Genomic DNA, 20187 nt, shown 5'->3' on the forward strand with positions numbered 1-20187 from the left:
TAACCATCTAACCAATGACGTTTCTACGAGGGGCTGGCGTTAGGTGGTGGCGGCTTTGCTCTCTTATTGTGTGAGTAGTTAATGGATTTCATGTGAAATCTTCCATTCTATTTGTTTTGCAGATTTTTGGCAGCATCGGACACCCCACCTCAACTTTTCCGACATGGAATGGCAGAAGTGGCATTTCCTATAATTTAACAGTTAATTGGTGAAGGTATGTTAATCCGTTGATTGGACACGGGCGTTTGATCTCGGTTGCTACAATTATCCTGTTAGTGAGTGTTCAGGTCCACAATGGTTCTTTTCACCCAATTTATAAACACCCTCCAACCGTTTTAGTCGTTAATGTATTATAGTGAACGAGTTTTCGTCACAGTCAAGGAGCTCTTAACACCTAATCTCGCGGCGGCTTTACCGTAAACCACCAACTACCTCTAAAGAAAACACCTGCCTTAGCCAATATTGTTACCGATTGTTTTTGTCCCGTGGGATAGCCATACAGTAGTAAATGCTAATTACCTATACCACATAATATGACAATAAAAACATATATACAATTGATGACTATCGAACCAATAGAATGGATCCGTAAGCGCTCAGTGTTCTGTACAGTTCCCGATTATATAAATTATAGATTCGTATTTGTCTGGTTGTAGACAAACTTTGGAACAGATTCTTCATTTTGTTAAAGCTACAGATTCTCTTCTTTTCAAATTTGACGATTATATCCCTTTAACAGATTAACAAATTGACTGTATCAGGAAGCCACAAACACACTGGACATCCAAGGCTACATAGTTAATTTTAGAATAGTGGGGAAACTGTATATGACTGGAAACACATGACTAGATATTAACCAATAAAAATGAAGTATGATAATATGGTTGTGCTTTATAAAAGATGACAGCCAGTGTGTAAATAGAACAGATGTCATTTACTCAGTTGAACATTTCGCTAAACTTGAAATTTATAAACAGCATAACTCGAAAAACAAGCTAAAAATGAATGGTACAGTGAACGAATTTGTTGCCGATCCTAACGCCGAATTAGAAGAAAAGTTAAGAAAATTAACAATGGTAAAACAGCCGAGTACAAACGGCAGTTCACATGTGCTTACTTCGGTAAATAATAACGGCCACGATAAAGGTGAGAAAGAACAATCGAAAGTAGCAAATGGTTCTGGAAACAGGAAAGATAGTATTACAGAAGAGGAGCGCATCGCCTATGTGTCTAGTCATTTTAAACATATTTTACAAGGAGTCGGTGAAGATCCAGAAAGGCAAGGATTATTAAAAACACCTGAGCGCGCGGCAAAAGCTTTGATGTATTTTACTAAAGGTTATTCAGAGAATATAGAAGGTATGTATGAAATGTTCTTGAAATTAATTGTAATAAACCTACATTATTGGGACGAGGGTAATTAATTGACACATTTTTTTAAACAGAAGTAGGGCCTATTGTATGAAATGAATATCTAGTTTTGGACTACATTGAGCTTTGAATTGAATTTTTTCTCTCATTTCATAAATATTCAAAATTAAATTTTAAACTTTATGCCATTGGTCTCAGAATATCTTCGGGTCCATAGAAATTTAAGGTTCAGTGATTTTAAATTTGAAATAGACACACTTCCCTTCCAGAAAATTCATGTGAAAATGACATACTTTTGGAACTTAAAATTCCCCAATGTAAAATCATGTTTACAAAAAACATTTCCAATGTTTAACATTTTCATCAACTCAAAGACAATGTAAGACTCTGTAGTTTTTTGTAATTAAACTTTTAAATCGTTCGAAAATGATTTCCAGAATTCGATTCAGAAATCATTGTAGTCAGTAGTAGTGTATAAAATTGAAAGGGATACAATCATATTTGCTGAGTTGAATTTCCTCTATCAATGACACTTTTTCTGATATCTTTTGAAATAATAACACCCATGAAAATCATGTTAACTGACAAGGATTATAAATATTAGAATATTTTTTTTGATAAAAATATGATAAAGATAAATTGTTATCTATAAAAGAAAAGACCATATTGAAACAATGTTGTAAAAAGTTTTACATTGTATATTTATGGACATGAAATATTTAAAGTTGAGCGACTATTGAACATTTTAAAGCTCAAATCAAACATGACATGGCAACTACAGCCTAATCATTAACCCTGGTTTAAATGATAGTTATAAATTTATCAAATTTGAAGAAGTAAATAATAATATTATGTAATAAAAAGCTAATGAATTAAATACTAAGAAAAATCATACAGATTCCCATCTGTTATACAGACTTGACATTTTGAAACCTTTATCAGGAAATCTTGTATATATAATCAAATCAACAATCTAGAGCTTTTGTTTGACTGGTAAATACAGTCAAATCAACAATCTAGAGGTGAAGTTGGACATGACTGGTAAATACAGTCATACCAACAATCTAGAGGTGAAGTTGGACATGACTGGTAAATACAGTCAAATCAACAATCTAGAGGTGAAGTTGGACATGACTGGTAAATACAGTCAAATCAACAATCTAGAGGTGAAGTTGGACATGACTGGTAAATACAGTCAAATCAACAATCTAGAGGTGAAGTTGGACATGACTGGTAAATACAGTCAAATCAGCAATCTAGAGGTGAAGTTGGACATGACTGGTAAATACAGTCAAATCAACAATCTAGAGGTGAAGTTGGACATGACTGGTAAATACAGTCAAATCAGCAATCTAGAGGTGAAGTTGGACATGACTGGTAAATACAGTCAAATCAACAATCTAGAGGTGAAGTTGGACATGACTGGTAAATACAGTCAAATCAACAATCTAGAGGTGAAGTTGGACATGACTGGTAAATACAGTAATCAGCAATCTAGAGGTGAAGTTGGACATGACTGGTAAATACAGTCATACCAACAATCTAGAGGTGAAGTTGGACATGACTGGTAAATACAGTCAAATCAACAATCTAGAGGTGAAGTTGGACATGACTGGTAAATACAGTAATCAGCAATCTAGAGGTGAAGTTGGACATGACTGGTAAATACAGTCAAACCAACAATCTAGAGGTGAAGTTGGACATGAGTAGTAAATACAGTCAAATCAACAATCTAGAGGTGAAGTTTGACATGACTGGTAAATACAGTAATCAGCAATCTAGAGGTGAAGTTGGACATGACTGGTAAATACAGTCATACCAACAATCTAGAGGTGAAGTTGGACATGACTGGTAAATACAGTCAAACCAACAATCTAGAGGTGAAGTTGGACATGATTGGTAAATAAAGTCCAATTAATAGTCTATAGTTTTAATCAGATATAACTGGTATAAACAGTCAAATCAAGAGCCTAAAGCTCTATTGCAACATGATTGGTAAAAATTTCTGTCAAATCAACAGTCTAGCTAGAGCTTTTCAGAAATGACTGGTAAATACAGTCCATTGACAGCTTGCAATAGTTCTTTAGGTATCTGAAGTTTAATAATATGGAAAATGTAATTTTACAAACAAATATTGTCTATTGAGATGTCAAACATTTTGAAGCTCCTGTCAGATCTGACTGGTTAATATCTTTTAATCATCAACCATGGTCTGAATAATTGTCAATTTTTGAAATTAGCTAAAGTTTTGCATAGTATATAATACATAATGAAGAACCAATAAACTACCATGAAAAAACAGTGTCTCATTGAGATTCCAATCTGTTAAACAAACATGACAGTCATTCGGAATAAACAGTGAATTAATGGAATGGGAACAGATTCCCAACCGATTCCCAACCGATTCAATATGTATGGTAATTGAAGGATCATTTGTAATTCCTTGTTCTCGATCAGAAATGTGATAGTGTAGGAGGGAATATGTCTTTTATGACTTTTAATTATTGACGATATTTATAACATTGTCTTGATTAGAGACCAAGATATTCTGAGATAATTTAAATTCATACAAAATATATTTTAAGACGAAAATTCTAAAATGTCTTTTTGCATGATTTTTTTGTTAAATGCTCATAATCATAAACAGTATTTTTGAATATTGAAAAACAATCTATGAAAAACATGTATATATGTTTGTATTCACATAAAATAAAAAATAATAAAACTGAAATTCACAACAATGGTGGGTTGCAAATTCTGAAATGGCTTTTTCGGATTTTAATTTCTCTGACTTGATTATATAGAAGTGGCCAAGTTGGAGCTTGTGGTTAAGTTTGAAAAGTGATCTTTTTAGACAATGAGTTATGTTCATTTAACAACAAAATGCCACACAGTTTGGGCTGCAACGATTCTTGAAGTTGCGATTCGATACACTAAACGATACTCGTCCAACGATATGATTTGTTGCGATTAAGAGAAGGAAAGAGAAAAAAAATAGTAGAAATATGTAAAATTACTAACAAGCTTGTCACTATTAAGCACTTTATAACATTTAAAAGTTTTAAAGATTATTTTCATCCAACGCAATGCATCAATAAGAAGGAAAGGATCGCGATTCATCGGTGAATCGTTGCAGCCCTACACGCAGTGTAATATAGTGAAAACGTTCTGAATAGTGAAAACGTTCTGAATAGTGAGTGAGGATATCAAGGGTTTGAGACATACACCATTGAAAATTAAGAAATGAGAGGAGATTTGTGACACAATCATACAAATGAGTGAAGAAAAAAATGGAAATATGAGTTAATAAAAAGATATGAGATAAAAATTGGAACCACAGAAATGTAAGGAAAAATCAATAGTGTCAGAATTTAGGAGATGTACTTGTTAATGAAGCCAAGAACAGCTGTCCCTTGGTTTATTATTCTATTTTTCTGATTTGGTAATCTTTTATTCATTAACCAATTAGATTCAGCCACATGTCAACTGTGGAATAAACCAAATATGGAATGTGAGTTAATTTGGTAGAATGACTTCAGGGTGTAATGTTTGTAAACTGCTGGTCACCTTGAAAGTTCTTCCATTTTTCATTTTAAGATATTTATATAGAGTACTGTTCATCTGTTGTTTGCCTATCTTCAAATCCATGTGTGACCAGAATTATCGCGTATGATAGATAAAATGACGACTCTTCTTTTCTTGATAGTTTTCAGAAAATACATATATAGAAAAAGAACTTTCTAGTTTGAAGTATATTTGAAGATATTATGTGATTTTCTTGCAGTTCTAGTAGTTCTGAAGACTATTTACATATTTAAGCACCAAACCAACCCCTGAAAATGTTGAACCATAGCCTTCAGATAGTCTTTCTCACATATTGTTTGAGTACAAACAATCAAAGATGAACATGTTCCCAATTTTTATTAGATGTGAATTAAAAGGGATACACATATATCTGTTTTTTTTGGGCTATTAGACATGATTGGCAGATAACTTCATCAACATCCCTGTTTTAAATATTAATTGACTTTTTAAAAAAATAGTTGGTACAATGGTTTTTTACTGCCATCAACAAAATGAAGTGGAATGGTTTCAAGGTTTTTGTATTTATCTACAAAATAAAGTGAAAAGGTTTCAAGGTTTTTGTATTTATCTACAAAATAAAGTGGAAAGGTTTCAAGGTTTTTGTATTTATCTACAAAATAAAGTGGATAGGTTTCAAGGTTTTTGTATTTATCTACAAAACGAAGTTGAAAGGTTTCAAGGTTTTTGTATTTATCTACAAAACGAAGTTGAAAGGTTTCAAGGTTTTTGTATTTATCTACAAAACGAAGTTGAAAGGTTTCAAGGTTTTTGTATTTATCTACAAAACGAAGTGGAATGGTTTCAAGGTTTTTGTATTTATCTACAAAACGAAGTGGAATGGTTTCAAGGCTTTTGTATTTATCTACAAAACGAAGTGAAATGGTTTCAAGGTTTTTGTATTTATCTACAAAACGAAGTGGAATGGTTTCAAGGCTTTTGTATTTATCTACAAAACGAAGTGAAATGGTTTCAAGGTTTTTGTATTTATCTACAAAACGAAGTGGAATGGTTTCAAGGTTTTTGTATTTATCTACAAAACGAAATGGAAAGGTTTCAAGGTTTTTGAATTCATCAATAAAATGAACAAGATAATAATTATTGACTATCAAGCTGATATTGTTTATCTTTCAGTCAAATGAGAGCCGGGAACATTTCTATCTGATAATAAAGGGAATAGTTTTTAGTTGACTACATCCCTAAAAATTTTTTTTATAAATTATGATATGAATGATGGTAACTTATGTGTTAATTAAACAATATAACAATTTGTCTCAGATAAACCATTGATAAAAATGTACCATGTTGTTTAAAATTAATAGATGACTATCTATTAGCTAATAAATTTAATACTTAAATGATTATATTATAATAAACATGGAATGATAAATAAGGGGAGATCATTATCAATATGTTAGCTATAAAAACAGTATGTACAATACATTGTATTAACAATAAAAACAAATGTACCAAGTTATCCAAAATAGGTATTCAAAAGGATCTCATTCAGACTTGTGATATTGTCTGGGAACCTGATTTCGACAACGTTCTAAATGATAAATCAATAGCTGTAGTTAACCCTTTATATTATATCTTACATCGCTGCCATAGTAAGTTGTTGTTTACAATGAGGTGAAAGTAGGGATTTGGCATGTTGTGCATGCACTTTTAAGTTCTTAACTGGCTTATTGAGATATACTGTATTGTATCATTAAAAAGAGATCTATTATTTAAACCTGTCACTGTCACTTACCCTGAGTTCGGGGTAAATTGTAACATTTCATTTTACAATAAACCACTTGTAATCTCAAAAATGGTGTCTATTAGAGCTACCAGAAACTGGTTATAACCTTAAACAAGTACAAATCTCAAAATTCACTCTGTTAGTACAAATGTTTTGGCACACCTTTACACAGTTACAACTTACCCCACGAAGAATGTCACAATTTATCCCAAACGACCTGTTCATTTCAAATCTCGTGCCCTCATTTATTAGTAGTGGAACAGCGTCAGATCACCATCTGATCAAAGAAGCAATGTTAAAAGACAATACCAACAATGCCTCATTTACATTTACAGTCGAGTTCTTGAAGCAAGACCATATTTTTTAGATATGTTAATAGGTACACCATCATCTATGAAGAAATAAATCTATAGAACTGTAGAGTTTGAGTGTTAGAAATTATAAGGCTTTTTACAACTTACCTGTGTTACAACTAGCCCCGATCTCCTCTACTGTCAAAGTTTTTACAATTGACATCCCTCATAGTAATAACAGAAAAGGACGGTTGTAGCGCTGTTGGTTAGAGTGTTGAATTGGTTGGTAACATTGATTTTTAGCAAGGCTCAACGAGGCTCAAATGCAAACAATTAAAGGTAACATTTTGCCAACTATATCTCTCTATCATTTCAGATGTATTAAACAATGCTGTTTTTGATGAAGATCATGATGAAATGGTCATTGTTAAAGACATAGAAATGTTTTCAATGTGTGAACATCATTTAGTGCCTTTTATGGGAAAAGTAGGTTACATTTAATTCTTGATTTACTTTCCCTTTGCCTTAGACTTTGAGGTCATTTGATGTGTCACAAGCTATAGAAAAAACTACAATACATGCAACAACTCATAGACTATGCTATACGGCCTACATTGTCTCTGAGTAATCATAGAATTATTTGCAGCATTTTGTACTCCATCCTACTTAAGATGCGCTTAATATCCAATCCTAGCTTCAAAAACAATATCTGAGGACATGTTCTTCATGCTAATTATAAGGGGGTAAAAAACAGGATGAAACCCTGGCTCTAAGCTAAATGGCATCAGGTGTTCTTGAATGGTGAGGATGCCTCTCACTCAATTCTATATACTTTGAATTATATATTTCATGTATTGCATGGATTTTGTTATATTAATCAAGTGTACTATATCAGGATTTGATGTGCTATATTTCAGGTATCAATAGGATATTTACCTAATAAGAAGATTCTAGGTTTAAGCAAATTAGCCAGGTAGGAATTATGTGTTTATTTTTATCACAGATTTTCTTCACTGTGTTTTTGATTTGATATATTGGCTTGAAAAAAAATCATGAATAAGATTTTTTATAGAATCTTCATAGAAAATTGATCTTTAAAGGATACTACATATTCGAAGGATCATAAAATTTAAAGTCTCAAACTTGGTCAACAAGACAGTGTATATATTCATCAGTTGGATTTACCAGGTGCCATGAGAAAATAATAGAATCTCTATATAAGACGATATATCCATTAAACTAAATAATTATTGAAACAAGCATATATGAAAATTATTTAGTTTAATGAATGCTTACTTTAGTAATGACACCTGATAATCCAATAATGAACAAAGACTCATTTTAACCAGTTAGTATACCTTTAAGTACTAATGTTTTGGCTGAAAAAAACATTAGAAAATGATTGCATCAGTGTCATGTAGTTCAAAAGTACACCAGGTGCACCAACACACAGTAAGCACCCACTTTTGAGCTTTCCCTTGAACGCTTGCTTAATACATGTTTGACTGTAGTTCAGATCATACATCCACACAATTAGACTTATACAACAATTACAAAACAATATCTGAATGAAAAAATGACAAGATTTCCAGCATTTATAAAGTGTAGTGAAGTTGGAACACTTGAAAATGATGTCCACAAGAACATGTGAAAAGTTTTGGTTATTCATGCTATAAGATTTTCTACATACTTATAAAACTGTTCTCATGTATCAAACAATGGCATCAGGTTTTTATTTCACATCGAAGATCTTGAGAATAATTTAAATCAAAAATAGAAACACTCAGATTGCTGTTTCCTTTTATAGCTTTGGTGATATAGATCTAACATGTTAAAAACATGTTGTTTTAAAATGTCATTGTCAATGATTACTCAAATACAAATCTAAAAATATATCAGTTTTGTAATTTATTGATGTAAATCTATATATAGCAAATGTTATGTTTATAAATTGCAAAAATCAGTAGTTTTATTTGTTGTATCCAATCCATTGAACACCTTTTCAATAGCTGTTATAATTATTTTAATTAATATGGGCAGAGGGGCATTCAGAATATGATTTTTATACACCCACATTATAATGTTGTCGTATATTGTCGTTGCCCCTCTCCATCTGTCCGTCCGTCCATTAGTTCACATTTGGCTTGTGAACTCAATAGAGACTACAGTTTCTATCTGATTTAATGAAATTTGGTGTGATCATTTATATTGATGAGCTCTTGGACAAGTTGATTTGACGATCTTATGATGAACGTTTTTTTTAAGTTATTCTTGACTTATGATAAACGCGTCAAAATTTGTTTGTGAACACAATAAGAGACTACAGTTTTCTTCGGATTTATATGAAATTTGGTGGGAATAATTATGGTGATGCGGTGTGACAGAGCTGCCACATTATTTTTAAATTGCAACCTGGACAGTTGCCATTAGGTCAATCTGCCTATGTTGGTACCCCCAGTCTCAGGAGGCTGGCACAACCACTGACCGAATGAAGGCAAATAAATTGTTAAAAACCGAACCTCTTCTTTGATTATTTAAGATGTGTACTATTTGTGTTTACAGAATATTGGTGTATGGAATTGCCGCATGTACAATCTGCATTTGATCTCATAATCTATTTCACATCGTTCATAGTTATTTCTAGGATTATTTTAAATATCTTTTGATCCTTTTAAATAAAATGAAACTAAGTAATAAGACTCAAGAATATAAAATTATAATCTGTTCTATCATTTTTTAATCTTTAAACATTTTGAAAATCTTAAAATGCATTTTTTGAACTATTTAAAGTAATTTTAGAAAAATCACGTAATTACTTAAAGAAGGAAAACAAGAAATTGAGAAACTGAAACTGACAGATGAGAAAGATTTTATCCGAAGCTTATTTTATTTTTGATTTTATTAATCAAGAAGGCAACAAAACAAACAAAACTGTTTAGAATATAAAGCAAAGTTAATTAATGAACCTTTTCAAGAAACCACTCATAAAATATAAACTACTGGACAACAACATCTGACAAATTTAGGTAGTCACATAAAGGATTGGGCTCTACAAAGACACACTTAGAGGATTTAACAAATTTATTTATTGTTTTGATAGATTTTAGACAGTCCAGAAAACCAGGAAAGATTACGATCTTAGAATGATAAACAGATCGGACCAAAAGTCAGACTGGTATTTCTATTTGAAATCTGTCTGAAAGACATGTCAACACTTCACACTAATGGAGGCTGTCCTCTTTTCATTCCAATACATTAAATTCATTGATGAACGTCCCAAATATAGATTGCGTTGATCTTAACATGAAATCTCCATTTCCTGTGGATATTGAACGTTAAATAGATGAAGGATATGGCAAAGTGATAATCAATAATGTCAGATCAATAGTCGATATTAGTGCATATTAAATCATAGAGCACAAATTATACAAGTTAAAAAACTATCATTTCTATATCTCATGACGTCAAACTGTTTTAATGTACAGAGGTAGACTGCACTGTTTAATTTATTGGATAACAGGAGTGGCTTTTAAGAGCAGGAAATAGAAAGGTAAATAATGAAATAAAATGAAATTCCTGCCTTTTTTTTAGCCATCGGATAACAGGATAGGCTTTTAAGAGCTGGAAAAAAAATGAAAAGAATGTAATATAAAAATGCCCTACTGTTTGGAGTTGATGGATAACATAGATACAGATACAATAAAAAAAGAAACAAGAAATTTCACTTTCCATTTCTATATATATCAAAAGCGAATAATTCTGGACACAAGACTCAAATTTTCGACTTTTACCAATTATTGCTTAGCTAAAAAAAAAAAAAAATTCCTGTTTCAGAGACAAAGATTTCAGAGATTGATCAAATGAATGCCAACCAGTCCCTTTAAATATATCAGTTGTAAACCACTCAAAGACGGTTAAAAAGTGAAAAAAAGGTTTATACATCATTATATGAGCATTTAACAAACAAAATTCTAATTGCAAGTGTGTAAAAAACAAGTTTTGAAGAAGGTGCAACACATGGTACAATCCTATGTGTGGTTTGTCAATTTTGAAGAGTTCACATAGCTAATAATTTTTTCTGGTATGTATGTTTGTAGAGCCCATTTAGCTAATAATGTTTATTTGGTAGTTAAGTTTATTAACTCAGCATCCCTTTTCTGTCTTTTTATTTTGATTAATTCAGGAATATAATTATACTTATATAAAAGTTATATAGGCTTAAGCTTACAAGGAAATGAATTTACATTTGAATATTGCATGCTTAAAGATCATTAATTCCAGATAAAGTGCTAAAACAACTATAAAATACAATACAAAATATTATTAATTACGTGACTTTTATCATATATATCAGTATGTTTACAATATTACTTCGCTTTTCATGCTGTTATGAAGGTTGTTGTACATCAGGGCTGTTGATTTTAAAAGCTCCCAATCAGACACTTAAGAACCTTATTAAGATCTTATTCTAAATTTCATCAAAAATGCATTAAAATCTGGCACACCTGCATAGATCAAAATTGCAGTCAGCCATTTTGGACAACCAATCAAACATGACTGGCAAATACAGATAATACAAAAGCCCTGTTGTACATAGGTTCAACCTTTCTTTAATGATTTGATCAAAAATTAAGAAGTAAAATTTCATTTCAAAGGATCAAAGATAGCTGCTTTAAGATATGATTTTGTGACCAAGTAGTCTAAATATATTTTTATGAAATCTGTAATAGAAATTCTTTCTCATTCAATAACAGGATACTGGTATTACAATCTTTTTTTACCAGTCATTTCACATAATATTTCTAATTAATCAAAGAAATTTATACGTTTTAGAAGTAGAATTTTTTGGAATATGATATGGAAAATTCACTGAATAGATTTGATTAACATGTTTTCTTAATAAATTTAAATTTAAACTTGTTTTCACTAAAGTCTAATGTGATCTGAGCCTGTCTGAACAGACATAATAAAATCATACAAAATTGTTTATGATGTTGCCTTAAGATGTAAATCTTAAATATATTAGTAGGATTAATGGAGTAGCTGATATTTCTCCTGAGACTTACTATCATAAATGAAATGAACCTACTGTTTTCGCAAAATGGTTGGTATATCATATCTTACGGATTTTCAAAATAGTTATGTTAATATGAGAATGACTTTGTGTTGATAAAAATGTTATATTCAGATTCATTTTACTAAAATGGGCAAAATTCAATATACCAACCAATATACCAAGTAGTCCTTTTGTTTTGTTCTTAATATGTAAATCTGTAGTAGACGTTTTCCTGACTGTTAGTTCAATATCACACACAATGGCCATTTTTCTTTTCAGTATTTGTCTTTAAGTTGACATTAAACTAATTAACAGAATTATTGTTTTTCTTTTCTACTGGATAGAAGTATTGGAAATACATTGGAAACACATAAATCTCCTTCCAAATATTTGATGATCGATTATATTTTTTTTGCAGAATTGTTGAGATATTTAGCAGAAGACTTCAAAGTAAGTAGATAAATTAACCTCAACATTTGTCCTTGAAGACAGTCTGCTACTTATTCATTCATGTTTGGTCTTTTAATCTAAAGATATTCTAATGGAATCATTTGAATTTGGATAATGAAGTAACAGCTTACAGGAAAGTTTGCGGTGCAGTAACATTTCTGTCTTTATGATGTCTGTCAATCTTCTAAGGATACAAATGTCCACCAATTGTTTATGTTTCAGTACAAGAAAGGTTAACCAAACAGATAGCTGTAGCAATAACGGAGGCAATCTGTCCTAGTGGTGTGGGTGTAGTTATAGAGGCCACGTAAGTAACAGTATGATATTCAAATTGATAACTGGTTGATACAAATCAAGACAAATAGTATTTCAGCATTCAGTTTGATTGTCCAACTTGTCGACTGGAAATGACTTATTCAAGGTCATGTTGCATTCACACACTGAACTAGATCGGAATCCACAGCCACCATTTGCTCAACATTACCAAGCAAATGATGTCATTTAAATAACTAACGCTGTAACTGACTGTGCTATAGAATCTCACAATTTTCTCCTTTCCTATTTTATCATTTAATAAAATGAATATTGATGAAAAGATATTTTAGAAACATGATTGTCCATCCTTGTGATTACATTTTTAAATTATTTTATTTGTTTGCAAATAAAAATTGAAAATGATAAAATTACTTTTTTTAGAAAATATTATGAACATATTAGTATTGTATATGTAACTTCCTTGAAAGGTTGAAAAAGAAACTTGAGTTTTTAAATTTTCAACTGATTGAACTAGACTGTACTGAGAGGAATGGGTGGAGCAAGAGGAAATGAACCTAAAAAACTTTATTTTTTTCTTTTCTTGAAAAAAGTTTGATTTATAATATATTGGACTTTCTGACCCAATTTTCAAGTTTTATCATTTTTATACCTTTGTTATAAAATGATACATCTGTTTTATCATGGTCTTGCAACATTCTGAATCTTGTTCTTTTTCAACTTTATAAACTAACTTTTTCATTTGAACTTTCAAACTGAATGTATTTAAGAACTGTGTCACTCTAGCATTTGGATGTTTTATCAGACATGATTGTGAAAAATATTATATCATTATCACTATTAACAACAGGTTTTGTCTGAATATGACTGGTAAATAAAGTCAGATTTATAACCAGAATCAACTGTCAAATACAACCAAAACAACATACTTGCTAACAGTCGGTCTTCAACAATATGACTGGTTAATATAGTTGAATCAAAATTTCTAATCAAAAATGGCTGTCAAGTCAAAATAACATCCTTGCTAGCAACTAATCTTATCTCAATGTCTGGTAAATACAGTCAAATCTGAGCAGAAGTTAAAATTGACTGAAAAGTAAACAAATTCAACATCCCTTCTAATAACCAGTCTTGTCTGATTTCAGTCATATGTGTATGGTAATGAGAGGAGTTCAGAAGATCAGCAGTAAAACAGTGACCAGTACCATGTTGGGTGTTTTTAGAGAAGATCCCAAAACTAGGGAAGAATTCCTCACTTTAGTACGACACTAGTTTTATTGTATTAATCAGTCAATTAAGTAAAAAATTATTTTTGAGAGTTTGACTTTCAAAAGCACTTGCCATGGTATCAGAACTTAGTGGAATTCCTTTTTCATAGCAAATAACATTGATGATTTTTAGTTGTATGGTTTTAATAACCTCTCAAAACAGAAATAATTCTGACTATGGATTCAAATTAGGTTTTCTATCCTTTGTGTGTGTATCAGGGAATTAATGGTGTATATAGATGCTATAAGTGTCTCTGTCATCTGATTGGATTGTACACAAAGGAATCCAACCAATCAGAGGCCAGAATGTCTGTAACTAATAAGCCAAAAGGTCTGCTTTGATTGGCTGTATTCACAAGTGCACAATCCAATCAAACCGCTAAATTCTGTGATCAAAGGTAACTATAGCAGTCAAGGTATAAGATAAAGTTTGTAATGGCCTAATGAAGATGAAAAAGATTGTCACATTCAGTTCATCATTTAAGCATTAATACTGTAACATTCCAAATCTAACAACAACAAAATTTTAAATCAAAATTCTATTTCATATTTTTAGTAAAACATTTTAACATTCCAGCGTTCAATGAATCAGAAGTAATTTTTGAAAACTGAAAACTATTGAATTGCTTTTGGGGAAATCTGATGGACAAATATTCCATCTGAATATCTATTATTAGTGATTTCTAATTAATTTAAGCTTTTACTTTTTGATTTAAATACATTTAACATTGTTTATTAAAGGAAATTATAGGACAGGTCCTCAATATTTTATCAATTTAAAAATATTTTTATATTTGATGCCTGAATTTAGGTAATTTTAAATTGATATATTTTGGTGAGGGACATTATATTTTATTCATTTGATTTATAAATTATTATTGTTATGTACAGTATTTATAAAAAAGAAAAGTTATCTTCATCAGTATTTTTAAAATTTATAAAAGGAGTTCTATTATGATGTTAACAAGCATTATTGTCAAAATGAAAAAGGTCTGATATTTAAGCTATTATATTGAGTCTATTGACAATGTTATATATATGATCTTAAACATGATGCTAATTAAAATATTTATATTTTTTATTGAATAAGTTCTTTTGTTGTTTTACAAACATTACTATCATTATACAAAGGTTGATTAAATATTAACAGTCGAAACTAGTTTTAGTATTGGACCTAATAACCAATCAATATCTAAATGAAACCTTTAAAATACGACTACGTAGGAGATATATTTCTCTACAACTTAGCGTTTATTTAGCTTAAATCCTTACACCAACTGAAAACTTAATTGATTTAAAAAGTTTACTTAAATCTTTTAAATAGTTTGGCATTGAAATTGATGGTCAGTTAAATTTCAAAAAATCTAGGAATATATTTTTCTGGCCTTTATTTTATAGTTTTTATGATTTTAGCACCAAATGTTTTTAACCTAGTTATGAAATCAGACTGTACAACAGGTTATATTCTTGTCTATTTTATTCTATTTTTTTAATGTGTGCAGCAAATTTTTAATATTTAAACCTTTTTTGATTAATTGATTATTTGCGGAATAAGATAATTACTGATAATGCTAAGTATTCTTGTTATCAGAGTGTATTAGAAATATTTTGGTTTGTGCCATTGTGATTTACTCTAGTCATTTTGAAAATGTAACTTATTGTTGAATTCAATATATTATGTGGAATCTCTAAAGTCATGTGACGACAACCTTATCCTATATCTCTCATTATAAAGCAAACACAACAGGCCAGTGCTTTTATGAGACTATGTTCTCGGCCAGTGCTTTTATGAGACTTCTCATCCAAAAAGTAAGAAGGTTGAACATTTTTGTTTATGGTACTGACTTGGGGAGGCTCTTTAATATTTAGACTAAGCTAGGCAAATGTGGATGTTAAGTCATCTCAAGCCTGGCCGCACTTGACATTTGGTAAAATAAAAGGGGACCAGAACTGGTTTAAAAGTTTATATATCTCATTTATAAATTTGAAAATTGAATTGTTATAATCAAATATCAAAAATTTTTAAATCAAAATGTTTTTGTTAGAGTTTGAGATTTTAAGCATGACCCTATTATGTGCAGACATACAAATTTTGGAGACCTATATATGTTTGTAAAAGATATACTAATCAAACCATTTACAAATGATATACACCGAATTAATGGAGTAATGGGTAATAGTAAATATTCCATTCCCAGTAAAAATGTGCAGATATTATCGGCAACTGGATAAATGCGGCTCCACTGTATTTCAAAGAGATATAGTCTTTTAAATATTTGCTTTACAAGCTGATAGTGCTCCATATCTTTTATCAGTTTTGAGGCATTAAATGATGAGATTTTATGTATACTGTATTTAAATTATATTTTAGAATTATTTATAAATTCATTGGTTGTGGAAACAATTGTCATGTGATGTTTGTTACGTATTATTTATTAAAAGTATTTTTTGGTTTCTTTGAGGAAAAATAAGTTGATGACTTTAGTTTTTCAGTCATCTGATTAACAATCGGTATGTTGAAAAGTTCTTGAAATCTTGATTTTTAATCTTAGTTAACATTTCGTTCAAATAAATAAAGATGATATTTTAAACAAATAAATAAAGATGTCATAATAGTTTTTATTTGTTTACAGCTGAATATTAGTAATATATTACATGGTTGTTGGAGTAACTGTGGACATCTGGATCCAATCAACCATAAGCAAGGCATTCATTATTGTACTCATTATTTATTTAAGTAGAATAAAAAGGAATATTTATGTTTCAAAAAGTTTTGCACTTTAGTTACTTATATATATAAATTTTCAGACCAGTTGACAAATTTGAATTTTTAAAGCCTGAGAATATGAAGGAAATCCATATTTTATATATCAATCTAAATAAACTAATTATGTAGATGATTTAGACCAGAAATTTAAAATAAATCATTGCCAGTGTGTATTAAAACTTGAAAAATCCAAAATGAATGAATTTAAAATGTTATTAATATGAGATAACTACTATCTGATATCAAATGTGATTTAAATGAAATATACGATTGTTGTTTTCAGTTGTTTTGTCTATTTATCCTACAAGCACACCCAATGACATTGTTTTCTTTAGAATCCTGGTTCCCAACCTGGGGTGTTTTCATCCCCCTGGGGGTGTGGGACTAGGGTGTAAGGCTGTGGCTAACTGGTGTAGGAGAAGAGTTTGTTTTGAGTTTATAGAGCACATATCATCACATGCTGCAGCTACAAATGTGGATGAAAAAAGTTTGAAAGGCCCATGTGGTTGCTCCAGGGGTGTGAAGGCTGAAAAAGGTTGGGAACCACTGCTTTAGATAAAACATGTCCAGGCCAGAATGATAGAAATATCTTGAATATTAGAATTTCGTTCTTGAGGATCTAAAGTCTTCAAACTTTGATCAGATGTATGGGCAATGATTTTCCAAGGACAACAACTAAGGTTCTTGATGACCCTCTCTAAATGGTCATGATTTTAAAAGGATAACTTCAGGTTCTTGAGGATCCTGTCTACAAGCTTCACAAAGATTTTACAATGATAACTCCTTGACCAAAGCTGTTCATCAGGACCAAAAGGACTTCAGTTTGCAAGGAAAATTTCTACCAGCTAGTCAACCAGAACTGTCATGTCTGACTGGAGCATCAAAATGTGTACTGACAATGACTTGGTCTTTGGAATATTTTTTTTAATAAAATGAGCCATAATTTTTTCATAATTTGTCAGAAATCTTTCCTTATAAAATGTCCAGTTTTAAAAAGTAAAAGTTGTAAGTCAATATGAGATCATGTAAAAATTATAATACATTTCATGATAACTCTTTGATCTCCCAAACAAGGATTTCATCATTAGAATATAGTGGATAAGGTATGTTGATTTCTATAATTAGGATGTACTGGTAAGTCAATATCTAAACTACTGGTAGTTCACACACTGAACCTTTGTCCGTTTATTGAATTTTTCTCGACATGCAGTAGGATTACTTTTAACAGTTCATTTATAAAATTGGGGGTTTTTGCTTGTTTGTCATTTTAATCTGTTAAGATCTTTGTCCATTCATCTGTTGAACTTCGAAGTTAAATTGAGCGACGAAATTAGGATCAATACTTTGTAACTGAATCAAAAACTGGTTACGTTCAGCTTCAGACCATGCAGCAAACCACTGAGTAAATAATTTCAACTGACATTGAAATATGGAAGGCGGGCGATCTCTGACACTCATGCAGTCCATGGCATCAAATAAGGCGTCAACATTGTTTGGCACTGCTTTATCCAGCATATCTTTTAAGAAGTTTGACTTCTGCATGGCACTCCAGCCTTGAAACCAGTGCAGGACACATTGCTGTTCCTTTTCTATACACGAAGTGGACATGATATTCCGTAAGTTGAGGACTGGCTGACTAGAAGATACCATCACACCATTTGGAATGTTTTAAATTTGATTTGGCACAATCTGAAAGAAATGATAGTATTGATAGTTAGAAGTATTGATAAATTGGTAAGTGAGGAGCTTATCACAGTATTTTTCCTACCATTAACCTTATCAGCTCACGTATTAGTATAACAAATCCTTGCATGTACTAAGGTACTAAGTAACCAAGCTTTGCTCATAGGCCTAAGTAGTGGGTTAATTTATTTAGGCCTAAAATAGGTTTAGTCAGCAAGGTGGCTTCTGGTTTTATACCATCATTGTTAACTTTTAAACCAATGATTTGTGGGTTTTATTCAACCACTATTGATCAATTCAGTCCCCTTTTACTCGCTTTTAAACCAATATTGACAGATTCCCTATAATATGCTCAGATTGTTACATTTTTTGGGTTTTCTGTCAGATTGTTACATTTTTGGGTTTTCTGATTACCTTCACATGATTTTCATCCAACAGTAAATAAACTAGCTTCGAACAAGCCAGTCTTTTGTCTATCAGTTCGTAAGACTAATCCGTGTTGAAAAGCTTAAGAAATTGACTTTATTTGAACGAAATTGTATATCATTTTCAAAATAGATCTATCTTTTTAGAAAGTTTGATTGTCTTATTTAATTTGAAGAGCCGTAAGAATTCGTGTACCATCTTAATTGTTAATCAAAAAGGAAATTAATTTACTACATTTAGATAACTAAGACCTTTATGACTGAGCCTAAAGGAGAGGATAACTCTAGAAGAAATATTTGCAAACTGAAAGTAGGCGAGACTATTTTTTTAAAATAGAAATTATGAGTTCACAAGTAAAAATTGACATTAATCTTAGAAATGGGAATACTATGGTGTTTGCCCAACCCGTTGGGCATGGCGACGTCTCGGTGGACTTGATTCAGTTACAGAATTCTGTGAGAAAGATACAAGAAGATTGTAACAAGGTGCTAACTGAAGTTATCGACAAAGAAAAATCCAGGCTAACGGACAGCACAGAACAATTATTGAAAGGTATGTTTTCTATTTGTTGGTGATATTGGCCTTGCCAAGATAATCATGCCGATGTTTATTGCCTACTAGTAGATTGCATTGGACAGAACACTCTTATTTTTTTTAATTGGGTAATTTAGACAAGGAACTTGAACATCTGCCTCTATGTAGTATGTATTTATTTTGACCAGACCACTGTAAAAGGAGATGTTGCAGTCCATCAGATTTGCTGGAGTCTGGATTTTACGAACCTTTACATGTCTACAAAATATGAATTATATTTAATCCTCTATTTCAGACAAGATGGAAGTTGATGAGGATGAGGAGGAGGAAGAGGAGGATGATGATGAGGATGTTAAAGAACCAGCAGATAAAAAATTGAAGACTTGATACAAAACTATCCTCCTTGAAGACTTGCTTTTATCTTTTCACAAAAATGATCAGGAATGTGCTTTATAATTGGAAACTTTGGATCAGTTAAGTTGTTGGAGAGTTTTACAGGGCTGGAAGTGAACTGAGCCCCCCCAAAACATTTGGAATTGATGGATAGGGACTTAAAATTCTTCTATCTTCTGTGGTAAAAGAAGGCTGTGAGCTCCTGGGTATTTGTCAGAGATCAACAAACTTTTCATTCAATATTTACATGAAAAATATATATTTTGTAAAATTACTTTATTAAATGTCTAAATAACTGAGATATATTTCTGAGCAAAAGTTTGTTGAATATAACTTAGTGCCCTATT

At 31.1% G+C, this 20187-nt stretch overlaps 2 protein-coding genes across 2 annotated transcripts; one reads left to right on the forward strand and one right to left on the reverse strand.

Moving 5' to 3' along the window:
* Positions 1-1073: 1073 nt before the first annotated feature.
* On the forward strand, positions 1074-14041 carry LOTGIDRAFT_118558 (hypothetical protein; the record flags this gene model as incomplete). The annotated part of the gene is made up of 6 exons (XM_009056781.1): positions 1074-1359; positions 7367-7476; positions 7908-7963; positions 12465-12496; positions 12719-12803; positions 13915-14041. 6 exons carry the CDS (start codon positions 1074-1076, stop codon positions 14039-14041), a joined length of 696 nt encoding a protein of 231 aa, XP_009055029.1.
* A 4038-nt stretch (positions 14042-18079) lies between these two features.
* LOTGIDRAFT_118580 (hypothetical protein) lies at positions 18080-18412 on the reverse strand (the record flags this gene model as incomplete). The annotated part of the gene is made up of 1 exon (XM_009056782.1): positions 18080-18412. One exon carries the CDS (start codon positions 18410-18412, stop codon positions 18080-18082), a length of 333 nt encoding a protein of 110 aa, XP_009055030.1.
* Positions 18413-20187: the final 1775 nt, after the last annotated feature.

Source organism: Lottia gigantea (genome assembly GCF_000327385.1).
Source record: "Lottia gigantea unplaced genomic scaffold LOTGIsca_29, whole genome shotgun sequence".
Taxonomy (NCBI): domain Eukaryota; kingdom Metazoa; phylum Mollusca; class Gastropoda; family Lottiidae; genus Lottia; species Lottia gigantea.